A 21359-nucleotide genomic window follows, 5' to 3' on the forward strand; every position below is an offset into this window, starting at 1 on the left:
TAAAATAACTTTAACGATAAAATGTTTAATAACTCAAAAAAATACAGCTTTTTTTTAATTTCCTGAAAAATAATGGTTTTGGAGATACGAGGATTCGGCCCGACAGCGACGATATAAAGAAGTGAGTCTCTTGGAGCTAAAGCTTGGAGGGGTGGAGGCTTGTTGGTTTGGTACCAATCTTAAGACAAACCAAATGACCCTCAACCTCAAGCACATTTCTGAGTAATTTAAAGGAGGGAATTAATCAAGAAAGAGGTAACCAAGACACGTAGCAAAAACAATCCCAGAGTTTAATATAAGTGTTCTTGAGAGTTATGTATGTAGTGAGAAGTGAACTAATGCACTGACAAAGCTGGCTAGCGCAAACATGTAACTATACTGGGGGAAAAAAAACACACAAATGAGACTGTGGTAAATGTAAAATGGGTTACAGTGCAGTTACAGAGAGAGAGACAGAGAACACAAATTCACATAACTTTCTAAGATCAAAACATTGTGAAAGAACATCACAATTTTTCCAGGTTTTAATGCTGTGTTACATGAAAGAAATCACCATAATGTTCTAACTTGGACTTTCTAGGACAAAATGTTCCTTCAACTTAGTCTCTTAACTGAACCCTGAAACCCTCAGACCATTATACTTTCCTCTGTCACTATCCCACCCTTCCAGACCCATTCATCTCTCTAGGCCTTCTGACTCTTGTACTGGTAATGGAGATCGAGTACATTGTCTTCCGAGACCCTCTCCCATCCTTCACTGTGTACACGGTAAAGGTTGACTTGACCACCGCTGTAGGCATCACGGTAAGTGGCTTGGTAGATGGCGCGGCGGCCGAGTTCGCAGGCCTCCTCAATGGTCAAATCACTGCGATGGCCACTGTCGAGGACTCCGTAGGCGTACATCGAACCTGAGCCTACAGCAAACATATCGCCACATACCCGGTTCCCTTCAGAATCCACGTAGTAGAGCCCTGCAAAAGAGAGATCGGTATGTCAAAGGCACAGTGAGGTTGACGCCTCACAGCTTCTAGGATCTACAATCCTGACAGCTGAGACACCAGTCCTCCGGAACAAAAATAGGAAACGAAAAAGATAGACCTAGAGCACTTCGACTTTCTCCCCAGATTAAACGAGTCTTAGACAAGCTGCTGACATGGCATAGGGGGATGTATCGTTGCTTGAGATATTGATGCCTCAGAAGCTCACAAATTAAATATTGATCCATACCTGAGGATCAGACCTCGCTCTATCGTTACGGAAGAGGAATTACTTAGATCTGAAATTAGTCGGGGTTTCATAACTGACCCAATTCCCTACCACACAGGTCAGCAATAAAGGTTATATAACACCGATAGGATGCAAGGCGCTGCATGTTCTCCAGGGTGAGACATGTACAACGAGCACAGATCGGTAATGGTGACTGGTACCCATCTGTGCTCAGCCAAAAGCCAAGCTGCAGATGGGGCGTTAATGAGTACGAGTCTGTCACGCGGTCAAAACATGGACAGCAGACGTGTGCTGGCAGAAGTCAGCCAGCTTGCTTAGAAGAACTTTTAACAAACATCATGCAATCACTAACTGTTTAAGGATTGTCTGTTACCGGAAGATTCTTTGAATGGTTTAGCCCAGAAAGGCTTTCAACTGGCAAATTACACCTTCTGTATGAATCGTTAGCTCAGCACACTAATCGTTACAGCCATCTGACTTCTTGGAGTAATTTGGCAGTCTAGCAAACAAAAACAAACAAAAAAAAACATCTGTTTAAAAAAAATCGCAGAGATGCATGAGGGCTCATCAAGAAAGCTTTGCAAGAGCACTTCAGAATAGTCACAGATAATACCGTACCATCTCCACAGCTCTCAAAACACCTGAAATCTTTTCTCAACAAAAGCAGCCTGTCGTCACCCTCTTACAGAATGGCACATAAGGAGTGAGGTTGGAGAGGCAAGGTGACGCAACCGGCAAACAATGAGCTCTGCCGCTGCATGCAGAGGAAGCCAGGTGACGTGAACGGCTGAGAAAAAGCACCTGGATTTGTACAGCTTTGTAAAAATAAACAGAAGAGTCAGCAGTGGCAGCGTATCTTGAGCGTTCGGTGGGGCTCAGCCTTTTTCCATTAGCCAGGGGACAAGCACTTAGAGGTCGAGTTCTTTCTGGCTTCCAAAGTACATGCTTTACTATTCAAAACTTTAGGTGGACGATCCTCAACTTTCAGTACCAACATTAGTACCAACAGTAACCAACACTAAATGACATGAATACATGTAGCAGACATCAGCGTTGCTGTTAACGGCCTTTCTTGTAACAAAACGAAGAAAACCAAATCAATCACATCTTGTATAAGAGAGCTGTTATTAAAGCTTTTACACAATCGTTATTTCCCAATTGACAGATAAAAGCACTGTTTTAAGCGACACCATTCATTATGGTCTCTGCATATACCATATTGATCCAGCCAATTGGATTATACACATGACCCAACTGTCCTTTTAGAGGATCAGAGTCAGTCATAATGCAATACAATGGTTACAGCCATATTGATTTCCATTAACACAGGGCCTAGTTAAACATGTCAACTGTCTGATTGTTCTCTCATAGTGGCTGAATGACCCTTATTACCCCTGAATCTCTGAGATACAAGGATTGTTTCCTAAGCATTTAGCTCATGTTGTAAACTGGATGTTTTTACAGAATTATAACAAATACATAAACATTATTTCTTAAAGATGATTCATCTGATTGCTGACATTCAAAAAGCAAGAGGAATCGTTATTACCTGGCCCCCTCTTGTCCCAGCCACAGACCATAGTGCCCATGCTCAGACCCATTCCTTTGTACTGGTACACCATGTTAGCCAACAGCTTGGAGGCAGCCGCTACCGAAATGCGCTCTTTGTTGCGCAGCTCGTAGATGCGACACTGCCGAGCCAGAAGGCGCTCCCAGAAACTGCAGTCGGCGGCTCCACCTGCCATGGTGCCCAGCAGGTACGGGTTGATCTCGATGACCTTCTTCACTGTCTGAGACGCAATATACGAACCAGCTGTTGCTCGGGAGTCCACCGCTACGATGACACCGTGCTGAAACTGAGTAAAAACAAAAAGCAAAGACGGACAAGTTATTTTACAAATTAAAACTGATACAACTCAGGAATGTGAAAGAAAGAAAGAAAAACAATGAACAACGCAGCATCTTCCATTAGGACTGTATTAACAAATGCACCCTTTGACCACTAGATGTCACTGACGTGCCCACACCACAAGGAACTAATTAAATATTTAGGAAAACTTTCTGCCATCTGCATCATTGTCGAAAAGAAAAAGAAGGAAAGTTCAAGTTGACTTTAGTCAAACAACTTATCCAGTCATATTTTACAAGTGATTTCTTCTTTCTGTTTTAAATACGTTTTCTTTGGATTGTTCGATTATTCTAAAGGGAATATAGGGAAATATTATATAATTAATTTGTGTTTCATTATATAATATTTCTCTATATTCTAAAGAGAATATAGGGAAATATTATATAATTAATTAGTGTTTCCTACTGGCTAAATTTCACATACATAAAATTTTACTGCCTCTTTTCTCTATTCAGAGATGATCTTGACAGGTATATTGAAACTATCCACGGCTCTATTAATCAAGCTAGGACATCTGTTTCTCTTTATTCTTCCTTCTTGTCCTCTTAAGGTTTACATAACCTATATTGCATTGTTGTTTTATTATTACCATGGCAACTTATTCGTGTTTATGTTTTTTTTTTGTGTGTGTGTGTGTGTTTCATATATGTATTGATATAATGCTCGGATGTTTTATACTGTCTAATAATAATAATAATAATAATAATAATAATAATAATAATACAAAAAACTATATATTTTCCGTTGCATATTTGTGTAATTATATTATTATTAATAATATTAATAATAACAATAATACAAAAAACTATATATTTTCCGTTGCATATTTGTGTAATTTTATTATTATTATTATTATTATTATTATTATTAATAATAATAATACAACAAAATATATATATATATATATATATATATATATATATATATATATATATATATATATATATATATTTTCCGTTACATATTTTTGTGTAATTATAATATTATAATTATTATTAAAAATAAAAAATAAGAAATAATAATAATAATAATAATAATAATAATAATAATAATAATAATAATAATAGAATGAGGATATCGGGGGAAACAATTTTGAAAAAAGAAACATTACATAATAAAACAATTTAGAAAAAAATGGACATCAAAAATGCATTATTATTATTATTAAAAAATAATTCACTAAATTAAACAGTTTAAAACACATTTTAAACCTTAATTTAAAAGCAAGAGCGTTCTTTTGAATCCCAAAACGGCTTCCTGCTAAACCACTGCAAAGTCCACTAGATAGGGCACGAAGTAGGCAGCACTTCATATTGCACGAAGTGCACAGCGGTAGTGACCACGAAGCCGTTTAGGATTTAACCTAAGTGATACAGCGGCATACACAAAAATAAGGAAAAAACTGTACTGAACGACACTAAGGAAGTATTCATTCATGATCGTTTTAAACGAAGAAGATATAAAACAATAAAAAAAAGTAATAGTAGTAGCGAGAAATCTGGTTTAAATGCTTTAAACATATATTATTTATGGCCGGCTAGTTAGCTTGTTAGCTATTTAGCTTGTTAGCTAGTTAGCTAGCTACAGCAAATGGCACTACAGAATGAGGGGGAAAGTGTTAACTAGCCTTGAATACATCCTGCCTTGGTTTCCCGGCTGGTTTAAACACTAAACACTTTACAAATCTCTACATTTCTCCAGCTGTATGTCAAGCACAGAGACTATAACTCACTTTGAACGCTAAGGTTGTTGTCCCGTGAAGAAACTCAATTTTTCTCTCAATTCCATCTTCTTCTCCTTCAAAAGGTTTCACGGCGAAATTAAGACGGTCACCTGAAGGTTCACCGAAGCCGAGATTAGTGTCGTTGAATCCACAGCCGAATGAAAAAGGCTGTTCAAAATCCGCACACTCACTCTTCAGCAGATTAGCCAGCGCCATCTTTACAAATATCAGCTCTCCTTTTTTTCCGCCGGAGTGTATATGCACACACGGTGGAACAAATTTGTTTGTAGCGCCATCTAGCGTTATGGAGGATGGTGCTACTGTATTATTCAATCTATTATTATTATTATTATTATTAATCTATCTATCTATCTATCTATCTATCTATGTATCTATCTATCTATCTATCTGTCTGTCTGTCTATCTGTCTGTGTCTATCTATCTATCTGTCTGTCTGTCCGTCCGTCCGTCTATCTATTTTTCTATCTATCTGTCTATCTATCTATCTATCTATCTATCTATCTATCTATCTATCTGTCTGTCTGTCTGTGTGTCTGTCTATCAGTCTGTCTGTCTATCTATCCATCTATAATCTATCTAGCTGTCTGTCTGTGTGTCTGTCTATCTGTTTGTCTATCTATCTATCTATCTATCTATCTATCTATCTATCTATCTATCTATCTATCTATCTATCTATCTATCTATCTATCTATCTATCTATCTATCTATCTATCTATCTATCTATCTATCTGTCTGTCTGTCTATCTGTCTGTGTCTATCTATCTAGCTGTCTGTCTGTGTGTCTGTCTATCTGTCTGTCTATCTATCTATCTATCTATCTATCTATCTATCTATCTATCTATCTATCTATCTATCTATCTATCTATCTATCTATCTATCTGTCTGTCTGTCTATCTGTCTGTGTCTATCTATCTGTCTGTCTGTCCGTCCGTCCGTCCGTCTATCTATCTAGCTGTCTGTCTGTGTGTCTGTCTATCTGTTTGTCTATCTATCTATCTATCTATCTATCTATCTATCTATCTATCTATCTGTCTGTCTATCTGTCTGTGTCTATCTATCTGTCTGTCTGTCCGTCCGTCCGTCCGTCTATCTATCTAGCTGTCTGTCTGTCTATCTATCTATCTATCTATCTATCTATCTATCTATCTATCTATCTATCTATCTGTCTGTTTATCTGTCTGTGTCTATCTATCTGTCTGTCTGTCCGTCCGTCTGTCCGTCCGTCCGTCTATCTATCTATCTATCTATCTATCTATCTATCTATCTATCTATCTATCTATCTATCAAACACACATTTATTATAATTAGTTTTACTTAGTAATTAGTATTATTATTAGTAGTAGAAGTGGTATAATTAGTAGTATAATGTATTTAGTGACACAGCTGCTGGTTAAGGCGTTGGACTACTGATCGGAAGGTCATGAGTTCGAATACCAGGTCCACCAAGCTGCCACGGCTTGGGCCCTTGAGCAAGGCCCTTAACCCTCAATTGCCCAGTTGTATAAATTGAAATAAATTGTAAGTCAATCTGGATAAGGGTGTGTGCTAATTGCCAGAAATGTAAATGTAGTTAATGCTGAAGTTAACATATAGTGAATAATTTCAAACATACAGGGTAAAAAATTCCCACTTATCATTTTTAGTTGCGGTGTATATTATATTACAGAGAATTACAGTTTTGAAGTAGAAGAGATAGAAAAATGGTGGATTAACAGTTCTAGAAAATAATCCAGATATAGTCTTTTTTTCAGCAACCGTCCAGCTAGAATGATGTATATCCTCAAAACCTTGAATTATGGTTACTTTTATAGATTTGCTAATATGTCTGTATGGTGCATGAGGAAAAGAAAATAGTAGTACATTCAGCATAACATTTAAATATAACTAATTGCTACTTGATGAACCTTGAACCTCAGAAGGCTTTCCCAGCTTTTCTAGTTAAAGGTGTTGGTTCTTTGGTCAAAAATCTTGATATACTAGCACCACTATCAATACTATCAATACTATCACTATCAATGTGGGTTATGTATGAAAATGTTAACCAAATTGGATAAACTTTCTCATTTTATGATAAAATAAATCTTGGATGTCACTGACCATTACATTGTCGAGTTGTCAAGTTGTCAAGTCATTCTGGGGAGAGTTGGATTTAACTTGATCCTCTACCTCTTTCTTCTTTTTATATTCTTTATTATCTGCAGGATTTTCTTTCTACATTTCCTAGGGATGTTGTCTTGTTTAAATGTCGTCAAGAGCTTGAGTCGTTGGTTTGATACATATTGCTTAGGATGGTTTCCATCTTTGTATGAACAGTGTATGTTCTCCTAGTGCCACAATCTCAAACACAGTGCCTCTCCATTGGCCAAGAGTCTTTGACCAACATGTAGCCAGCAGGGGCATCACATCCTGTTAAGAGTCTGCTCTCACACGCACAAGTGTGTGAAGTAGACAGGTATTATCTATGTTTTGAATAAACGGGCAAGCAATTCACCACTCCACCACCATGGAACTGTTAAGGGATAGGTTATTTGGTGGAAGGATCTCATGTATGAATTTGCTCCACCACATTTGCTCCACCATTTATTGCTTCTTCACTCCTCTGTCTGAGAAAGAGACGAACAATTTCCATGCAGGATGCACCTGTGTATCATTGACCGAAAGCCTCTTCTCCCCTCCTTCCTTGGTCCTTTTAGGAACAACTAAACAACAACCAAAGTTGGTTTCCTCTTAGGTCCTTTGGAAATTGAGTTATCCTTTCATCGTAAAAAATGAGTGTTTTAGATATCCATCAGACTTTTGTTGTGGCTCAACAAAATAAAACTCTCCTCAACAATCCAAGCAGTGGTAAAATCAATACAAATAAAATGAGCAGAAAACAAATCTTCTTGTATTTATATACCTAAGAGAACCTCCTCACCCAGACACCTATTACACACTCATTATCCCACTCTATATGGCTCTCTCTTTCTCTTTTATTCCTCTACACACACACACACACACACACACACACACAACACACACACATTATGCCTACACTGTGACATTTGATATTGTGCTTGGTAGCATCTGCTGCTCCACAGAAAAGCGACTCTTAATAGTGAAAATAAAATAGATGACTTTTACTGTAAAACTACTTTATCAGTCACTTGCTCTGATAAACCGAAAATATTCAGTGTGCATTAACATACAAGAATAAAATGCATTGTACAGTTTATTACACTACCATTCAATGTCACATTTTGCTCTATAGTGTTTTGGTGTTCTATAAACTTTCTTGAATGTAGATTCAAGTTATATAGATATAAATCTATATTTAGACTAATCAAGATATATATATATATACATAGAGAGAGAGAGAGAGAGAGAGAGAGAGAGAGAGAGAGAGAGAGAGAGAGAGAGAGAGAGATATTTCTATATTTGCACCAACAAACATCTCCAACATCTCCACATCTCCAACAAACATGTTGACCAAAAAGGGAACTGAATGATTGTGTGTGTGTAATAGGTGACCTTGAATCACAGTACACTATAGAAGAGATTCTGGGGCAAGGATGCTTTGTGAGATTTTTCAAAGAAGTGTAAATAACAATAACATTATGAAGCAGATATCTAGACCACTTGTCAGTGTGAATCCAAAACCTTTACAGTTGTACCAGCTCTGCTTCCCACGGTTTAGACCTATTCACTCCAAATCCGTACTGACCATTGCTGCGTGTTTGTAATTTTAGCCTGGAGAGACACGTAGCCTGCCTTTGGAGGTGGCGTTAATGGAGATGGTGTCTAATATATCTGTCAGGTAGCAAAGGTGGTGATGGCAGGGAAAATCTCCCTGAAATGACATCAGGTTATTTATCTTTGAATATGTCCTCAACTACCTCCCTGAGGGATACCACTATCCGGGTTTAGTGTTCAGTGCCAAAGCCCTAATACAAATAGCACATATGGTAATACAGCTTTGAATCTCGAATCAGCTTCAGAATCGGTTCTTAACTTCTTAACAAAGAAAAGAAAATATATAATATATAATAAATACTGTAAAATATATGTGACAATGGCTTCTTCAAAAGCAAGCAAACAATGAACGAATGACTGAATGTATGACTTGATGAAACAATAAATACAACGGATTAATGACGTAAGTAGCATTTAAACAATGGTAAATACTACATTTAATTCTTATGTCTGACTTGTCTGGTCCACAGTCTCATTTTGTCGTTTAAATCTCGCGGGATTTCGCGGAAAGAAACCACGCTCTCAGTAGTCGCCATTTTGGATCTAAATACAATCGGTTGTTACGGATCATTTTCACTGCGTTTGAGCCAACATGGCGACCTTTTCTCTATAGCAGTGGAAGTTACTTTCCCTCCCATCTCTGCTGTAAACCATGGCGTCCGCCAGCACAGGGAGCAGGGTATCCTGCGGGAGAGATTTAAGTTGTGTTCCCGAGGTAGCGGATACACTGGCCGCAGTCGCAAAACTGGGGTAAGTTAGGAAAAAGATCGGTGCTATTTACTGATGTAAGAAACAGCGGTTTAGGGCGGATTTACGGTGAAGTTCGGCTGCACGTGACGTCTAAATGCTAAGCGGCTTCACAAAATAAACAAAACACTCGCGTACAGAAGTATTTACGCCCACTATATAGTCCTGCGGTGTGGGTTTAGGTGTTGTTTGTGTGTCTTAAAGAGCTGTTTAATTAATGTTCTTATTTATTTTGTTGCTGCTAACAAACCGGTCTTGTAAGCTATAGCTAATGCTATTGCTAATAGCTATATAATGATCAACGAGGCTGATGCGCGTTTGTCATGTTGAAGAACAGTCATGGATGGTGTTGTATTTGAGTCTCTAAAGTGAATTTTATATATTATATATATATATAATATTTTAGAATAAGTCAACGAAATGGATATTAAATATTTTGCAACCTCCACGAGGGTTGCTCATGGCGCGTTGGGGTCAAAGGTTATTCAGGGGGAAGTCGTTATTTAAAGTGTCTGTTCCGGCAAATTTGATGATATTTAGCTTTACTAAGAAATTAAAATATTTATTATTATAATAATAATTTTAAAAAAGGGCAAATTCGTTGCTTTATCAGTCGCCAGATGACGCCATTTTTCGCTGGACGTTGTCAGGATGACGTGATTGATTAATTTGCATATTCATTGTATCTTTGATATATTTAAAATATCATTTAAAAAAAATGGTCATATCTTGGAAAAGTTATTTTCATATATCCCAGCGATTTTGTTGAGATTAGTGGGAAGCTGGGATTGGTCGTTATGGTGATATGGTCAATGGGAGCAGTGGGAATCTGATTGGTCGTTGGGAACAATGATGATCAGTGATTGGTTGGTGAGAACCATGGTGTTTGGTCATTTAAAAAAAAAATTGCGGATCTGTGAGTGGTTGTATTGTAGGTAATTATTGGGAACAGTTGGGATCTGTGATTGGTCATTAGGAGCAGTGATTGTTTTTATGGGGATTGGTCCTCAGAAACAGTGTGTATCTGTGATTGTTTTTATGGGGATTGGTCCTCAGAAACAGTGTGTATCTGTGATTGGTTTTATGGGGATTGGTCCTCAGAAACAGTGTGTATCTGTGATTGGTTTTATGTGGATTGGTCCTCAGAAACAGTGTGTATCTGTGATTGGTTTTATGGGGATTGGTCCTCAGAAACAGTGTGTATCTGTGATTGTTTTTATGGGGATTGGTCCTCAGAAACAGTGTGTATCTGTGATTGGTTTTATGGGGATTGGTCCTCAGAAACAGTGTGTATCTGTGATTGTTTTTATGGGGACTGGTCCTCAGAAACAGTGTGTATCTGTGATTGGTTTTATGGGGACTGGTCCTCAGAAACAGTGTGTATCTGTGATTGGTTTTATGGGGATTGGTCCTCAGAAACAGTGTGTATCTGTGATTGGTTTTATGGGGATTGGTCCTCAGAAACAGTGTGTATCTGTGATTGGTTTTATGGGGATTGGTCCTCAGAAACAGTGTGTATCTGTGATTGGTTTTATGGGGATTGGTCCTCAGAAACAGTGTGTATCTGTGATTGGTTTTATGGGGATTGGTCCTCAGAAACAGTGTGTATCTGTGATTGGTTTTATGGGGATTGGTCCTCAGAAACAGTGTGTATCTGTGATTGGTTTTATGGGGACTGGTCCTCAGAAACAGTGTGTATCTGTGATTGGTTTTATGGGGATTGGTCCTCAGAAACAGTGTGTATCTGTGATTGGTTTTATGGGGACTGGTCCTCAGAAACAGTGTGTATCTGTGATTGGTTTTATGGGGACTGGTCCTCAGAAACAGTGTGTATCTGTGATTGGTTTTATGGGGATTGGTCCTCAGAAACAGTGTGTATCTGTGATTGGTTTTATGGGGATTGGTCCTCAGAAACAGTGTGTATCTGTGATTGGTTTTATGGGGATTGGTCCTCAGAAACAGTGTGTATCTGTGATTGGTTTTATGGGGATTGGTCCTCAGAAACAGTGTGTATCTGTGATTGAGGACCAGTCCCCATAAAACCAAACAGTGGGACTAATCTGTGATTAGTCATTGCAAAGAAGGAATAATCGGTTTGGTGAGAACCCATAGTGATTAGACATTGAGAGCACCCACTGATCTGTGATTAGTCGTTGGGTACAATGGTGGTCAATGATTGGTTGTCGGGACATGTACCCACAACTCAGGCTTTACCCACTGTTCTTAAGACTCGCTAAACTCGTTCTCTGAACTCGTATAATCAGCAGAAGTAATGTGAGCCTGAGAGCTGCATCAAGTGCAGGGCAGTCAATAACATACCTATCAGTTTGTCTTTCCAAGGGATTTCAGTAATTAGGGTGCTACTTTTATGTATGTAAAATTCTTGAAAGCTTTGTTTCTCCTAATAAAATAACAGCTTGTTCTCTACAGCTTTGACTTCCTGTGCATGCCCCTCTTCCATCCTCGTTTCCGGAGAGAGTATGAACTGGACCCTGCCAAGTCCAGACCTGGAGCACAAACCCGCTCTGATCTGCTGCTGTGTGGACGCGGTAAGAAGTCTCTTGTTTATATGGAATGTATAGAGAAAAACTGGTTATGACTCCTTAACATATTGGTTGTTGTTATTATTATTATTATTATTAAGCTGTTTATGTGTAAAACCAGACTGGAACACACTTATCGTGGGGAAGCTCTCACCATGGATAGATGCCGACTCCGAGCTGACCACAGAGCGCAGGAACTCCGAAGCAGTAAGTTAGAACTCATATCACCTGGTTTTTAAACAACAAAATAATCTAAGAGATTTAGATTCAAAGACCATCATATTCTGCAGTTGACATCAGTTAAAAACTGTAAATACAACAGTTGTGGGACAAAGAATTACAGTAAATAGTGAACTAGTGTTAATGTATTCGTTAATAGAGGCTTGGAAGCACTTTTGTACGTCACTCTGTATAAGGGCATCTGCCAAACCGCGTAAAAATAAATAAATAAATAATTATTAGCGTGACTTGAATATCCTCCCAGTGTTTTCATAGTGATCTCTCTGTCCTTGCAGGCCCTGGTACAGGAGTTGAATTTCTGTGCCTACCTAGGGTTACCCGCCTTCATGATTCCTCTGAAGGGTGCACAGTGTGCCAACTTGGCCCGAGTCCTGCTAAACCACTTGCATACCGGACACCATTCTTCCATGGTGAGCATGCACTTCATAAAAATCCAGTTATAATTCGATACCCATTCGTGCTCCTTGGATCCACAACGTAGCTTTTCCCGGCGTTTCAGTTTTGGATCCGAGTTCCCCTGTTAGCACCCGAGGACACCCGAGAAGACCTCATTGCAAACGAGCCAAGTAAACAAACGTCAGATAGTGCTGACAGTGAAGAGAAAACCTGGGGCTGGTGAGAAAACATTATATGGTAGTAGTGTCGTATTGGGTTTGTTACCTTTTTATATTTCTTTTGTTATATACCATTATATCGTTTGATTCTCTTAGGTGGCATTCGTTCAGAACTCTTTGTGACTACAACAAAAGGATTTGCCTCGGTGAGGGACACATTTGAAGGTTTTTGAGGTTTTAAGGTTTGTTAATATCGCGTCATCATTCTATCCTTTGCTTCCGTCCACAGCCATCGAGATCGATGCGGACGTTCCCTCGGACGCCGTGATTGACAAGTGGCTCGGGGAGCCGATCAAAGCTGCCATTCTTCCCACCAGCATATTTCTGACCAATAAGAAAGGATTTCCGGTGCTTTCGAAAGCTCATCAGCGGATTATATTCCGCCTCTTCAAGGTGAGCAATGTTTCGTGTTTGTTCTTTTGAAAATTCTTTTTATTTATTTATTTTTTCTCCACATAAACTAGACTTTTATACTTTGTTCTTGTCCATTCCAGCTCGAGTCTCAATTTATATTTACCGGGTCAAGTCGTCACAGCGACAAGGAATTCCGCACCTATCTGCAGTACCTAGAATACCTCAGCCAGAACCGGCCAGCACCCAACGCTTATGAGCTTTTTGCCAAGGGATACGAGGATTACCTGCAGTCGCCATTACAGGTGTGCGCACACACACAAACGTACAAACAGGATTTCAGAGCAGGCCGAGTGTCCCGCTGATCATACAAACGTGTTCTTTTTAGCCTCTTATGGATAACTTGGAGTCCCAGACGTATGAGGTTTTTGAAAAAGATCCCATTAAGTATTCGCAATACCAGCAGGTGAGCAAAGAACACAGTAGATCAGCTTTTTCATTTGTGCTTTGTTTGCCAACCTCGTTGCATTAGTGTGGTTCATTTGTCCACTTCCTCAGGCGGTGTATAAATGTCTGCTAGACAGAGTTCCAGAAGAGCAAAAAGAAACCAATGTACAGTGAGTATTAAATTCTTGTTTATTATTAGTATTATTTTTTTTCCCCCTCTCTAGATATTTCTAGAATAACTATACACAAAATTCAGATTTGATGCAAAAGTGTATATTTCATACACGTGATGGCATATGAAAAGTTGCTGGGTCACAAATGGGTGTGAACTAAAGTGGTTTTTTTTTTCTCCCTAGGGTGCTGATGGTTCTGGGTGCAGGCCGCGGCCCCCTGGTGAACGCCTCACTTCGTGCCGCCAAGCAGGCAGACCGAAAGCTGCGTGTGTATGCTGTCGAAAAGAACCCTAACGCTGTCGTCACGTATGTACTCGCACATTTGTCTCATTAATAGTCACACACTGACGTTTCTATTAAATTCACAGTGGACCGTAAGGACGCAGAGTAGAAAGTACAAAGAAAGCCGTAACCATTTTGTTGGTTTCTCTGCAGGCTGGAGAACTGGAAGTTCGAAGAATGGGGAGATCAGGTGACCGTTATATCATGTGACATGCGGGAGTGGACCGCTCCGGAGAAAGCTGACATGATTGTCAGCGAGCTTTTAGGGTCTTTTGGTGACAATGAGCTTTCACCCGAGTGCCTTGATGGAGCACAACACTTTCTAAAAGGTATGTCGTAATCTTTAGTTACAGTTCAAGTTCAGCTTTGACTTTGAAAATCAACAGTACACTGTCAGGGTTCCCACGCGTCCTGGAAAACCTGGAAATCCTGGAAAATTAATGACCAATGTTCCAGTCCTGGAAAACACATGGAAAATGAGAGAAAACATAACATAAACTGTCCTGGAAAAAATCTTGTTGTCCTGGAAAATTATTATTTTTAAATGTTCTTGATCATTTAAAGAACAGTTAACAACTGGTCGAAACGATTAACGTTAGTAACAGAAAGCGCTCTGTTCAGGGACGCTGAGTTTCGACTGATTTTTTGTTACGCTGTTTAATCTCGCTGTGACGGATGACGCTGTCTTGTGTTGGCGGTTTCAGGTGCTAGGAATGGTTTAAGTGCTCGAATGTTTTCAGCAAATGGTGACGGGTAAGCAGGTTATATTAACCTTGTTAATCTGAATATCATGTGCAAGGGGAATGCACAGCAAACTAAAGCATGCATGACAGCATTGGCCTGAGAAAGGAAAGGGTATTAATATGTGCGGTCTCTTTTTATTTTTGAAATTTCATTCACATGACAAATTGTCTTTAAAAGTATAGTTAAGTAATAGTCATAAAGTCTACGTTGTTTTTAAGACTTCTGGAGAGAAGAACATTACTTTAGGCTGGGAATCTGTGATCCTTGTCTTTTTTTTTTTTTTTTTTTTTTTTTTTGCGCTAAATTTGAAATGTCCTGGAAAATGATCACTGAAAAAGAGTGGGAACCCTGACTGTGAGTCTGTCCATTACAAATGAATGTTGTTACTTTCTTTCCCAGTCATATTTCTTACTTCAGTGGTGCTCCTGACTTTTGTGTATCTGTATTCAAAGCGCCTTACGTTTTATTTTTTTGTTTGTTTTGTAGAAGATGGAGTAAGCATTCCCTGCTCCTACACCTCGTTTTTGGCACCCCTGTCCTCGTCGAAGCTGTATAACGAAGTGCGAAGCTGTCGGGAACGGGACAAGGACCCCGAATGCCATTTTGAGACCCCGTACGTAGTGAGGCTCCACAACTTCCACCAGCTTGCTGAGCCCAAACCCTGCTTTACCTTCGTACACCCGACCACAGGTAAGAAGGCTCATATCTTATGAAAGGCTCATCATTTACAGACAACTGTATATGCTTTGTCCTCTAACAGCTGCTTTCTCTCTCTCTCTCTCTCTCTCTCTCTCTCTCTCTCAGATATGAACAACAACAGATACCAGTGTCTGCGTTTCAGTGTGACCTGTAACTCTGTGCTTCATGGTTTTGCTGGATATTTCGAGACCACGCTGTACAAAGACGTAATGCTTAGTGAGTATTTTTTTTTGTGTGTGTGTATTAAATCACTTGGGCGCCTTGCCTTTATTTGCACAAGTGACGTACCAATGGCAACGGATCTAAAACCTACTTTTCTATTTTAGGTATTAGACCAGAGACCCATTCGCCAGGAATGTTCTCCTGGTTTCCAATCCTCTTTCCTCTCAAAGTAAGCACTTCTGACTCGTTTTTAATTAGTTACCGATGTAGATCGGATAAAGCTGATCGCTCTGTCCTTCCCCTTCCATAGCAACCCATTCCCCTATCTGGTGGTGATGATGTGAGCGTGAAGTTCTGGAGGTGTAACAACGGAAAGAAGGTGTGGTACGAGTGGGCCGTCACTGAGCCCGTCTGCTCGGCCATTCACAACCCCGCGGGACGGTCTTACACTATTGGCTTGTAGAGGGAGACACATACTATGTTATTTTGGTCTCAAGTAAAAACATACTGTGCAGCACTTGTTGATTAGCTTTGGTCAGTTTTGAGCAAGACATTCTTTTGTATTCTGTTACAGATTTGGTAACATTTGGGTATCTGGGCTTACAATCACTACATCCACCGAACAATTTCTAACCTTAGTTCTGTGCACTGAACTGCCAAGATCGTAGGTCATCCAAACAGTCCCGAAGCTAATATAATTAAACTGAATTTTTTTTTTTATTGTCATAACTCCGTTTTTCATACTGTTTTGTTATTTTCTGATGACACTGACTCTGATGTCATATGACAAATAAATAAAAAAATCTGAAGGGTTTTCTTTTCTCTTGAAGCTGCTTATTTTAAGAAAAATCTGCTGAGACACATTGGCTGCTCAGTCAGGCAGCCAGTATGTTCACACGGGTTACTTTTCACTTGGAATTGCGGAGATTCTTCAAATTTTCTTGGAAAAAGTGTTTTCAATAAAGGCCAAGTTTATATCTTCTTTGATGTTTTTTTTTTTTTTGCCAGTTTTCTGTAAGGACAGTAGAAATATACACTGTCTGGCCAAATGTTTGTGGACCTCTATCAATCAGATATTTGCTTGTTGAGAGAGACAGTGTTATTATGCTGCTATAGTACAACTTTACTAACAGCTTTTAGAGTTTACAGTCATTCATTAATCTGTCCTTTGTGGTCCAGTGACCGGATCCTATAAAAACCTGTGCCAAATCACATTATGCGTAAGCAATCGATTTATCTATAAATGAGTTTCATGGTAGACTTTCTGGGCAATTGTGTGCTTCAAAGAGACGTAATCTAAGTTAAATGCAGCATAAGTTATGGCCATGACTTAAATATTTGGTTCTTATTCCTAAACGGTAACTGTATTTTATGTATCTTGTTCCCAGGACTTTTAACTTGTTGCCCTACATAACCATAATTTACTTATATAATTTCCATGTCATTCCCGCGTCCGCCTTGTGTGTGTGTGGAGTTTGCATGTTCTCCCTGTGCCTCGGGGGTTTCCTCCGGGTTCTCCGGTTTCCTCCCCCGGTCCAAAGACATGCATGGTAGGTTGATTGGCATCTCTGGAAAATTGTCCGTAGTGTGTGCTTGCGTGAGTGAATGAGAGAGTGTGTGTGTGCCCTGCGATGGGTTGGCACTCCGTCCAGGGTGTATCCTGCCTTGATGCCCGATGACGCCTGAGATAGGCACAGGCTCCCCGTGACCCGAGGTAGTTCGGATAAGCGGTAGAAAATGAGTGAGTGAGAGAGAATTTCCATGTCTTACCGGGTTGTGACCATATCTTAAATAGTTTGTTCCTATTCCATCACTTAACTATCTTGTTCGTGTAAGATACATGAGAACACAGGTCAAGAGCTTTAGTTAATGTTGACATCAAACACCAGAATGAAGAAAAAGTGTGACTGAAATACTTACTCTAGCCAATCTAGAACCAACATCAGGATGCACTTATTTCCAGGGATTTCAGAACAGCGTAACAGATATTGCGTCATCGGGTAGGCGTGGCCTATTTGATAATCTAACCCTAACCATAACTGTAGTTTTTGGTTGTTTATTTTGTTTTCTATAATAAATCTACCTGTATGACTGTTTTGTCCTTCGTAGATATGCTCTTTTTTTTTTTGAAAAAGGGCGTTTTTCAAAGACCTCCGGAAACACGCCCACTTTACGTCGTGGTAACGAAACCCCTGGAATTTAGTGAATGCCAACCAACATCCATTCCACTGTTAGAAAGTGCTGAAAAACAATGGGTGAGCAAAGTTCTGTGGAAATTCCTTGTTGACGTAGGTGTATGGAAAACGTTCGGGGAAAAAAGACCTGTCGATGTATTTCACACACATTTTTAATGGGTTTTTTTTGTTTGTTTGATTTATATACCCACTGAGCCGGCCAGCGGAGACCATTGCAAGGAAAAACTCCCTGAGACTACAGGAAGAAACTTAAAGAGGAACCAGATTCAAAACGGAGCCCATCATCTTCTGGGTGGTTCTACTTCTCATCCACATCTGATCGCTGTAAAGTCAAACAGTATTAACAGGGACAACAGTACAGTTCCGCTTCAGCTTCTGTAAAGAAACGGTCCAGCATTGTTCCATCAAGCCAGCTGGCAGGAAAAACCCCAGCATCATCATCATCTGTTCTTCCTTTCAGTCAAAGTCCTCAAACACACAACAGCAAACATCTGCCACAGCATGATGCCTTGTGCTGATGCTTTGTGGCAGTGTGAATTAGGTTGAGCTCCAGTTGAATAATGCCAGTGCTGTAAGAAGCTTCTACCTGAGAGATGCATGCTGATTCGGGGTAGTTCAGTAATAGGAGTTGGTGTGGGTGTCGGTTGCGCCATTGACGTGATCATCACATATCGGTTCCTAATCACTAGGTGGGGTCTGCTAAAGAAATTAAGGAAAAATATAGTTGAATATAAAAATTGACTGATCCAGTATAATCTATTTTACTCTAGTGTGTCTTAGAATATTCCATTATAACTGGCTCACCTGGAGCCAAGGGGTCTTCAATTCGATCACCAAGCCAATTGTGGCTCAGGATTTCATCAAAACTTGGACGCATTTCAGGGTCTTTATTCAGGCACCATGCTATCAGATTGTTGCATTCTGTGTGAGCAGTAATGAGACAGGGGTTGATAAAGAAATGGCTCAAATGAACCTTCAATAATTCTGCTTTTGCAATTTTCTTACCATCAGACAAACTAGAAATGAAGGGTACTTGTGCTGTAACAATCTCATTAAAATCAACAAAGGGCATCTGTCCAACAACCAAGAAATACAGGAGTATACCCAGACCCCAGACGGTAGCAGGAATACCAAAATATTTACAGGAGCTTATCCACTCAGGAGGGAAGTAATTTGGAGTGCCTATGTGAAAAAAAGTGTGAGAGTGTTAGAACAGAACCCTACACTGCTTGCTTTATTTGACTACGTCCCGTGTCTAATCTGAACTGACCTGCATAGCTCGTGTAGGGCTTGTCCGTCAGCAGGTCACCGCAGCCAAAGTCAATCAACTTCACCTCAAACGTATCTGGAGAGAACAGAAGGTTCCCGGTCTTGATATCGCGGTGAAGAACTCCTCGATCACAGCAATGTCTAGCAGCTCGAACCACCTGAAGCATAATCAGTTGTGCCATCGATTCAGACAGCGGACTTTGAAAACGTTTACATAATTGTAAGAGGTCCATGCAGTTGTTGGGTCGCTCCATCACCAAGATGAAGAAAGTAGGCGTCTCAAACCATTCCAGCAGCGCCACTATGTTATTACATTGAGGAGGCCTTGACACCATCTCCATTAACGCCACCTCCAGAGGCAGGCTACGTGTCTCTCCAGGCTAAAATTACAAACACACAGCAATAGTCAGTACGGATTTGGTGTGAATAGGTCTAAACCGTGGGAAGCAGAGCTGGTACAACTGTAAAGGTTTTGGATTCACACTGACAAGTGGTCTAAAAAAAAACATGCTTCATAACGTTATTGTCGTTTGCACTTCTTTGAAGAATCTCAGACGCTTACTTACAATGGTGATGTATTTGCATTGCCTTCTTTTGTTGATACATTTAATGGCAACCTGTTCATATGGACAAACCACAATTAGTCAGTTCTCCAAACACTCCGATTAGTAAAATCAGTCAAGATCATAACAATTTAGGGGTCTAATATTTTACATAATTCTGACCTCTTTTCCGTCTTCATTACGGACTCCACTGTAGACAATGCCAAAGCATCCTTGCCCCAGAATCTCTTCTATAGTGTACCGTGACTCAAGGTCACCTATTACACACACACACACACACAATCATTCAGTTCCCTTTTTGGTCAACATGTTTGTTTGAGGCGATTACATCTCAGCATCAATAAACCTGTACCTGGAGGTGATTTTACATGCTGCAAAAATATTTAAAATAGTTTCTTCAGATTATAAGGTACCGTAGTCTGAAGAAACATGCTCATCTGAATCCTGCAACTCAGATTCACATGAGAAGAACTCCTCATCATCATCAGAAGAGCTAGATGGAGGATTTTCTTCTTGGAGCATTTTATAAAGGTTCATATGCCTCTCTGGTATTTTTTGTCTCTTCTCTTCTGTAAGCAGCTCATTAGAGAACTGCAAGACAGAAAGGGAAATAAAAGCTTTGTTGAAAACTTGCCAGTTGATACCCGGCGACCAATTCTCAAATATAAATTGTCTTGTTTACCTGTCTAAAACATTCCATGGTATTAGGGTGGATGCATTGAGGGAACTTGATGGCCACTTTTGCGATGATGTCGCAGTAATCAAGCGCCTGAGAAGTATGTCCAGCCTGGTGTAGCTTGCAGGCGTGAAGGAACTTGCACACCTACAACAGATAGAGAAATATTAATTCTCGTTATGGTTGCTTGTTCAATTCAACACGGAAAAGAGAGGAGCGCGGAACAGAAATTTCCAACCTGGAAGTCCGGTTGGCCGTATCCTGAGCTCAGAAACAGCATGTACTCGTAGACCTCAGTTCTCTCAATCGCCTCCCTCAAGGCTGTATTGCTGACAGGCTCACTGGAGAAAAGTTTTAAAAAAAATAAGCGCACACACATGAATGTACATCTATACACACATACACACACACACACACACAGAATACCTGTCACATCCAATCAGTTGAAATTTTTGACGTGAATCCAGCCACACATGTGCTACCACATAGCAGATATGTGCTGCATAGATCCACCCCCTGGAGGCTGACAAAAAAAAAACAACACACATGTATTTTAGTCCACTTTATTAGGAACACCTGAACAATTGTTAATTGTTTAAACCGCCGACCATTACGAGCTACGCTGCACATTTCTTTGTATCTGTTTTTTCTATCCAGCTTATTTTATGCAATATCCCAAAATTCACATAAAAATATGTGGATGGAAAACTCTTGTTAATAAAAATCTAATAAAGTGCATGTTAATTCCAGAAAATTTGACCGAATCTGTACCGAACTCGTTTCCCATTTCAATGACAGCGTCTCTCTTTTCATCTTCTGGAGTATTGGAGCATAAAAGACCGGCCAGAGGAAGACACCAGTCCTGCTGTATCGCAACACGTCTGATCTGAAGCAGAAAATGTCACATTAGTCCATGTGATGGTGACAAAAATAAATAAATAAAAAATTACATGCAATAGACAGATGTTGATACACTCACTTTTAAACCCTTTCTCCTCAGAAATCTGTAGCCGTTGAAGAGGATCCGGGCGATTTTGTCCAT

At 39.7% G+C, this 21359-nt stretch overlaps 3 protein-coding genes across 3 annotated transcripts; 1 reads left to right on the forward strand and 2 right to left on the reverse strand.

The window, feature by feature from the left end:
• Positions 1 to 269: 269 nt before the first annotated feature.
• psmb5 (proteasome 20S subunit beta 5) lies at positions 270 to 5102 on the reverse strand. Its single transcript, XM_060873911.1, has 3 exons — positions 4869 to 5102; positions 2777 to 3083; positions 270 to 971 (listed from the first exon to the last, which is right to left on the reverse strand). The coding sequence occupies exons 1-3, from the start codon at positions 5073 to 5075 to the stop codon at positions 685 to 687; spliced, it is 801 nt and encodes a 266-aa protein (XP_060729894.1). The 5' UTR covers positions 5076 to 5102; the 3' UTR covers positions 270 to 684.
• Positions 5103 to 9194: 4092 nt separating this feature from the next.
• Positions 9195 to 16596, forward strand: prmt5 (protein arginine methyltransferase 5). The gene is made up of 16 exons (XM_060873912.1): positions 9195 to 9362; positions 11790 to 11908; positions 12024 to 12109; positions 12418 to 12552; positions 12642 to 12757; positions 12853 to 12902; positions 12986 to 13149; positions 13251 to 13412; positions 13496 to 13573; positions 13666 to 13724; positions 13911 to 14033; positions 14163 to 14338; positions 15240 to 15443; positions 15558 to 15668; positions 15779 to 15843; positions 15925 to 16596. Exons 1-16 carry the CDS (start codon positions 9265 to 9267, stop codon positions 16075 to 16077), a joined length of 1899 nt encoding a protein of 632 aa, XP_060729895.1. The 5' UTR covers positions 9195 to 9264; the 3' UTR covers positions 16078 to 16596.
• Positions 16597 to 18494: 1898 nt separating this feature from the next.
• Positions 18495 to 21359, reverse strand: LOC132848091 (serine/threonine-protein kinase pim-1-like). Its single transcript, XM_060873594.1, has 12 exons — positions 21297 to 21359; positions 21089 to 21203; positions 20744 to 20840; positions 20556 to 20658; positions 20381 to 20464; positions 20055 to 20298; positions 19804 to 19898; positions 19645 to 19695; positions 19080 to 19458; positions 18815 to 18991; positions 18614 to 18730; positions 18495 to 18508 (listed from the first exon to the last, which is right to left on the reverse strand). The coding sequence occupies exons 1-12, from the start codon at positions 21357 to 21359 to the stop codon at positions 18495 to 18497; spliced, it is 1539 nt and encodes a 512-aa protein (XP_060729577.1).

Source organism: Tachysurus vachellii, chromosome 7 (genome assembly GCF_030014155.1).
Source record: "Tachysurus vachellii isolate PV-2020 chromosome 7, HZAU_Pvac_v1, whole genome shotgun sequence".
Taxonomy (NCBI): domain Eukaryota; kingdom Metazoa; phylum Chordata; class Actinopteri; order Siluriformes; family Bagridae; genus Tachysurus; species Tachysurus vachellii.

Bases quoted from the DNA above. Each gene is read 5' to 3' on its own strand.
- psmb5 (XM_060873911.1), bottom strand. From the start codon at position 5,075: ATGGCGCTGGCTAATCTGCTGAAGAGTGAGTGTGCGGATTTTGAACAG. The intron at 3,084-4,868 runs GTGAGTTATAGT...GTTTTTACTCAG, and splicing joins CAACAACCTTAGCGTTCAAA to TTTCAGCACGGTGTCATCGT. The intron at 972-2,776 runs GTAATAACGATT...TCTCTTTTGCAG, and splicing joins CTGGGACAAGAGGGGGCCAG to GGCTCTACTACGTGGATTCT.
- prmt5 (XM_060873912.1), top strand. From the start codon at position 9,265: ATGGCGTCCGCCAGCACAGGGAGCAGGGTATCCTGCGGGAGAGATTTA. The intron at 14,339-15,239 runs GTATGTCGTAAT...TTTGTTTTGTAG, and splicing joins AGCACAACACTTTCTAAAAG to AAGATGGAGTAAGCATTCCC. The intron at 15,444-15,557 runs GTAAGAAGGCTC...TCTCTCTCTCAG, and splicing joins CTTCGTACACCCGACCACAG to ATATGAACAACAACAGATAC.
- LOC132848091 (XM_060873594.1), bottom strand. From the start codon at position 21,359: ATGGACAAAATCGCCCGGATCCTCTTCAACGGCTACAGATTTCTGAGG. The intron at 19,459-19,644 runs GTAAGTAAGCGT...TTGTAATTTTAG, and splicing joins AATGCAAATACATCACCATT to CCTGGAGAGACACGTAGCCT. The intron at 18,731-18,814 runs GTAAGAAAATTG...CTGCTCACACAG, and splicing joins CATTTCTAGTTTGTCTGATG to AATGCAACAATCTGATAGCA.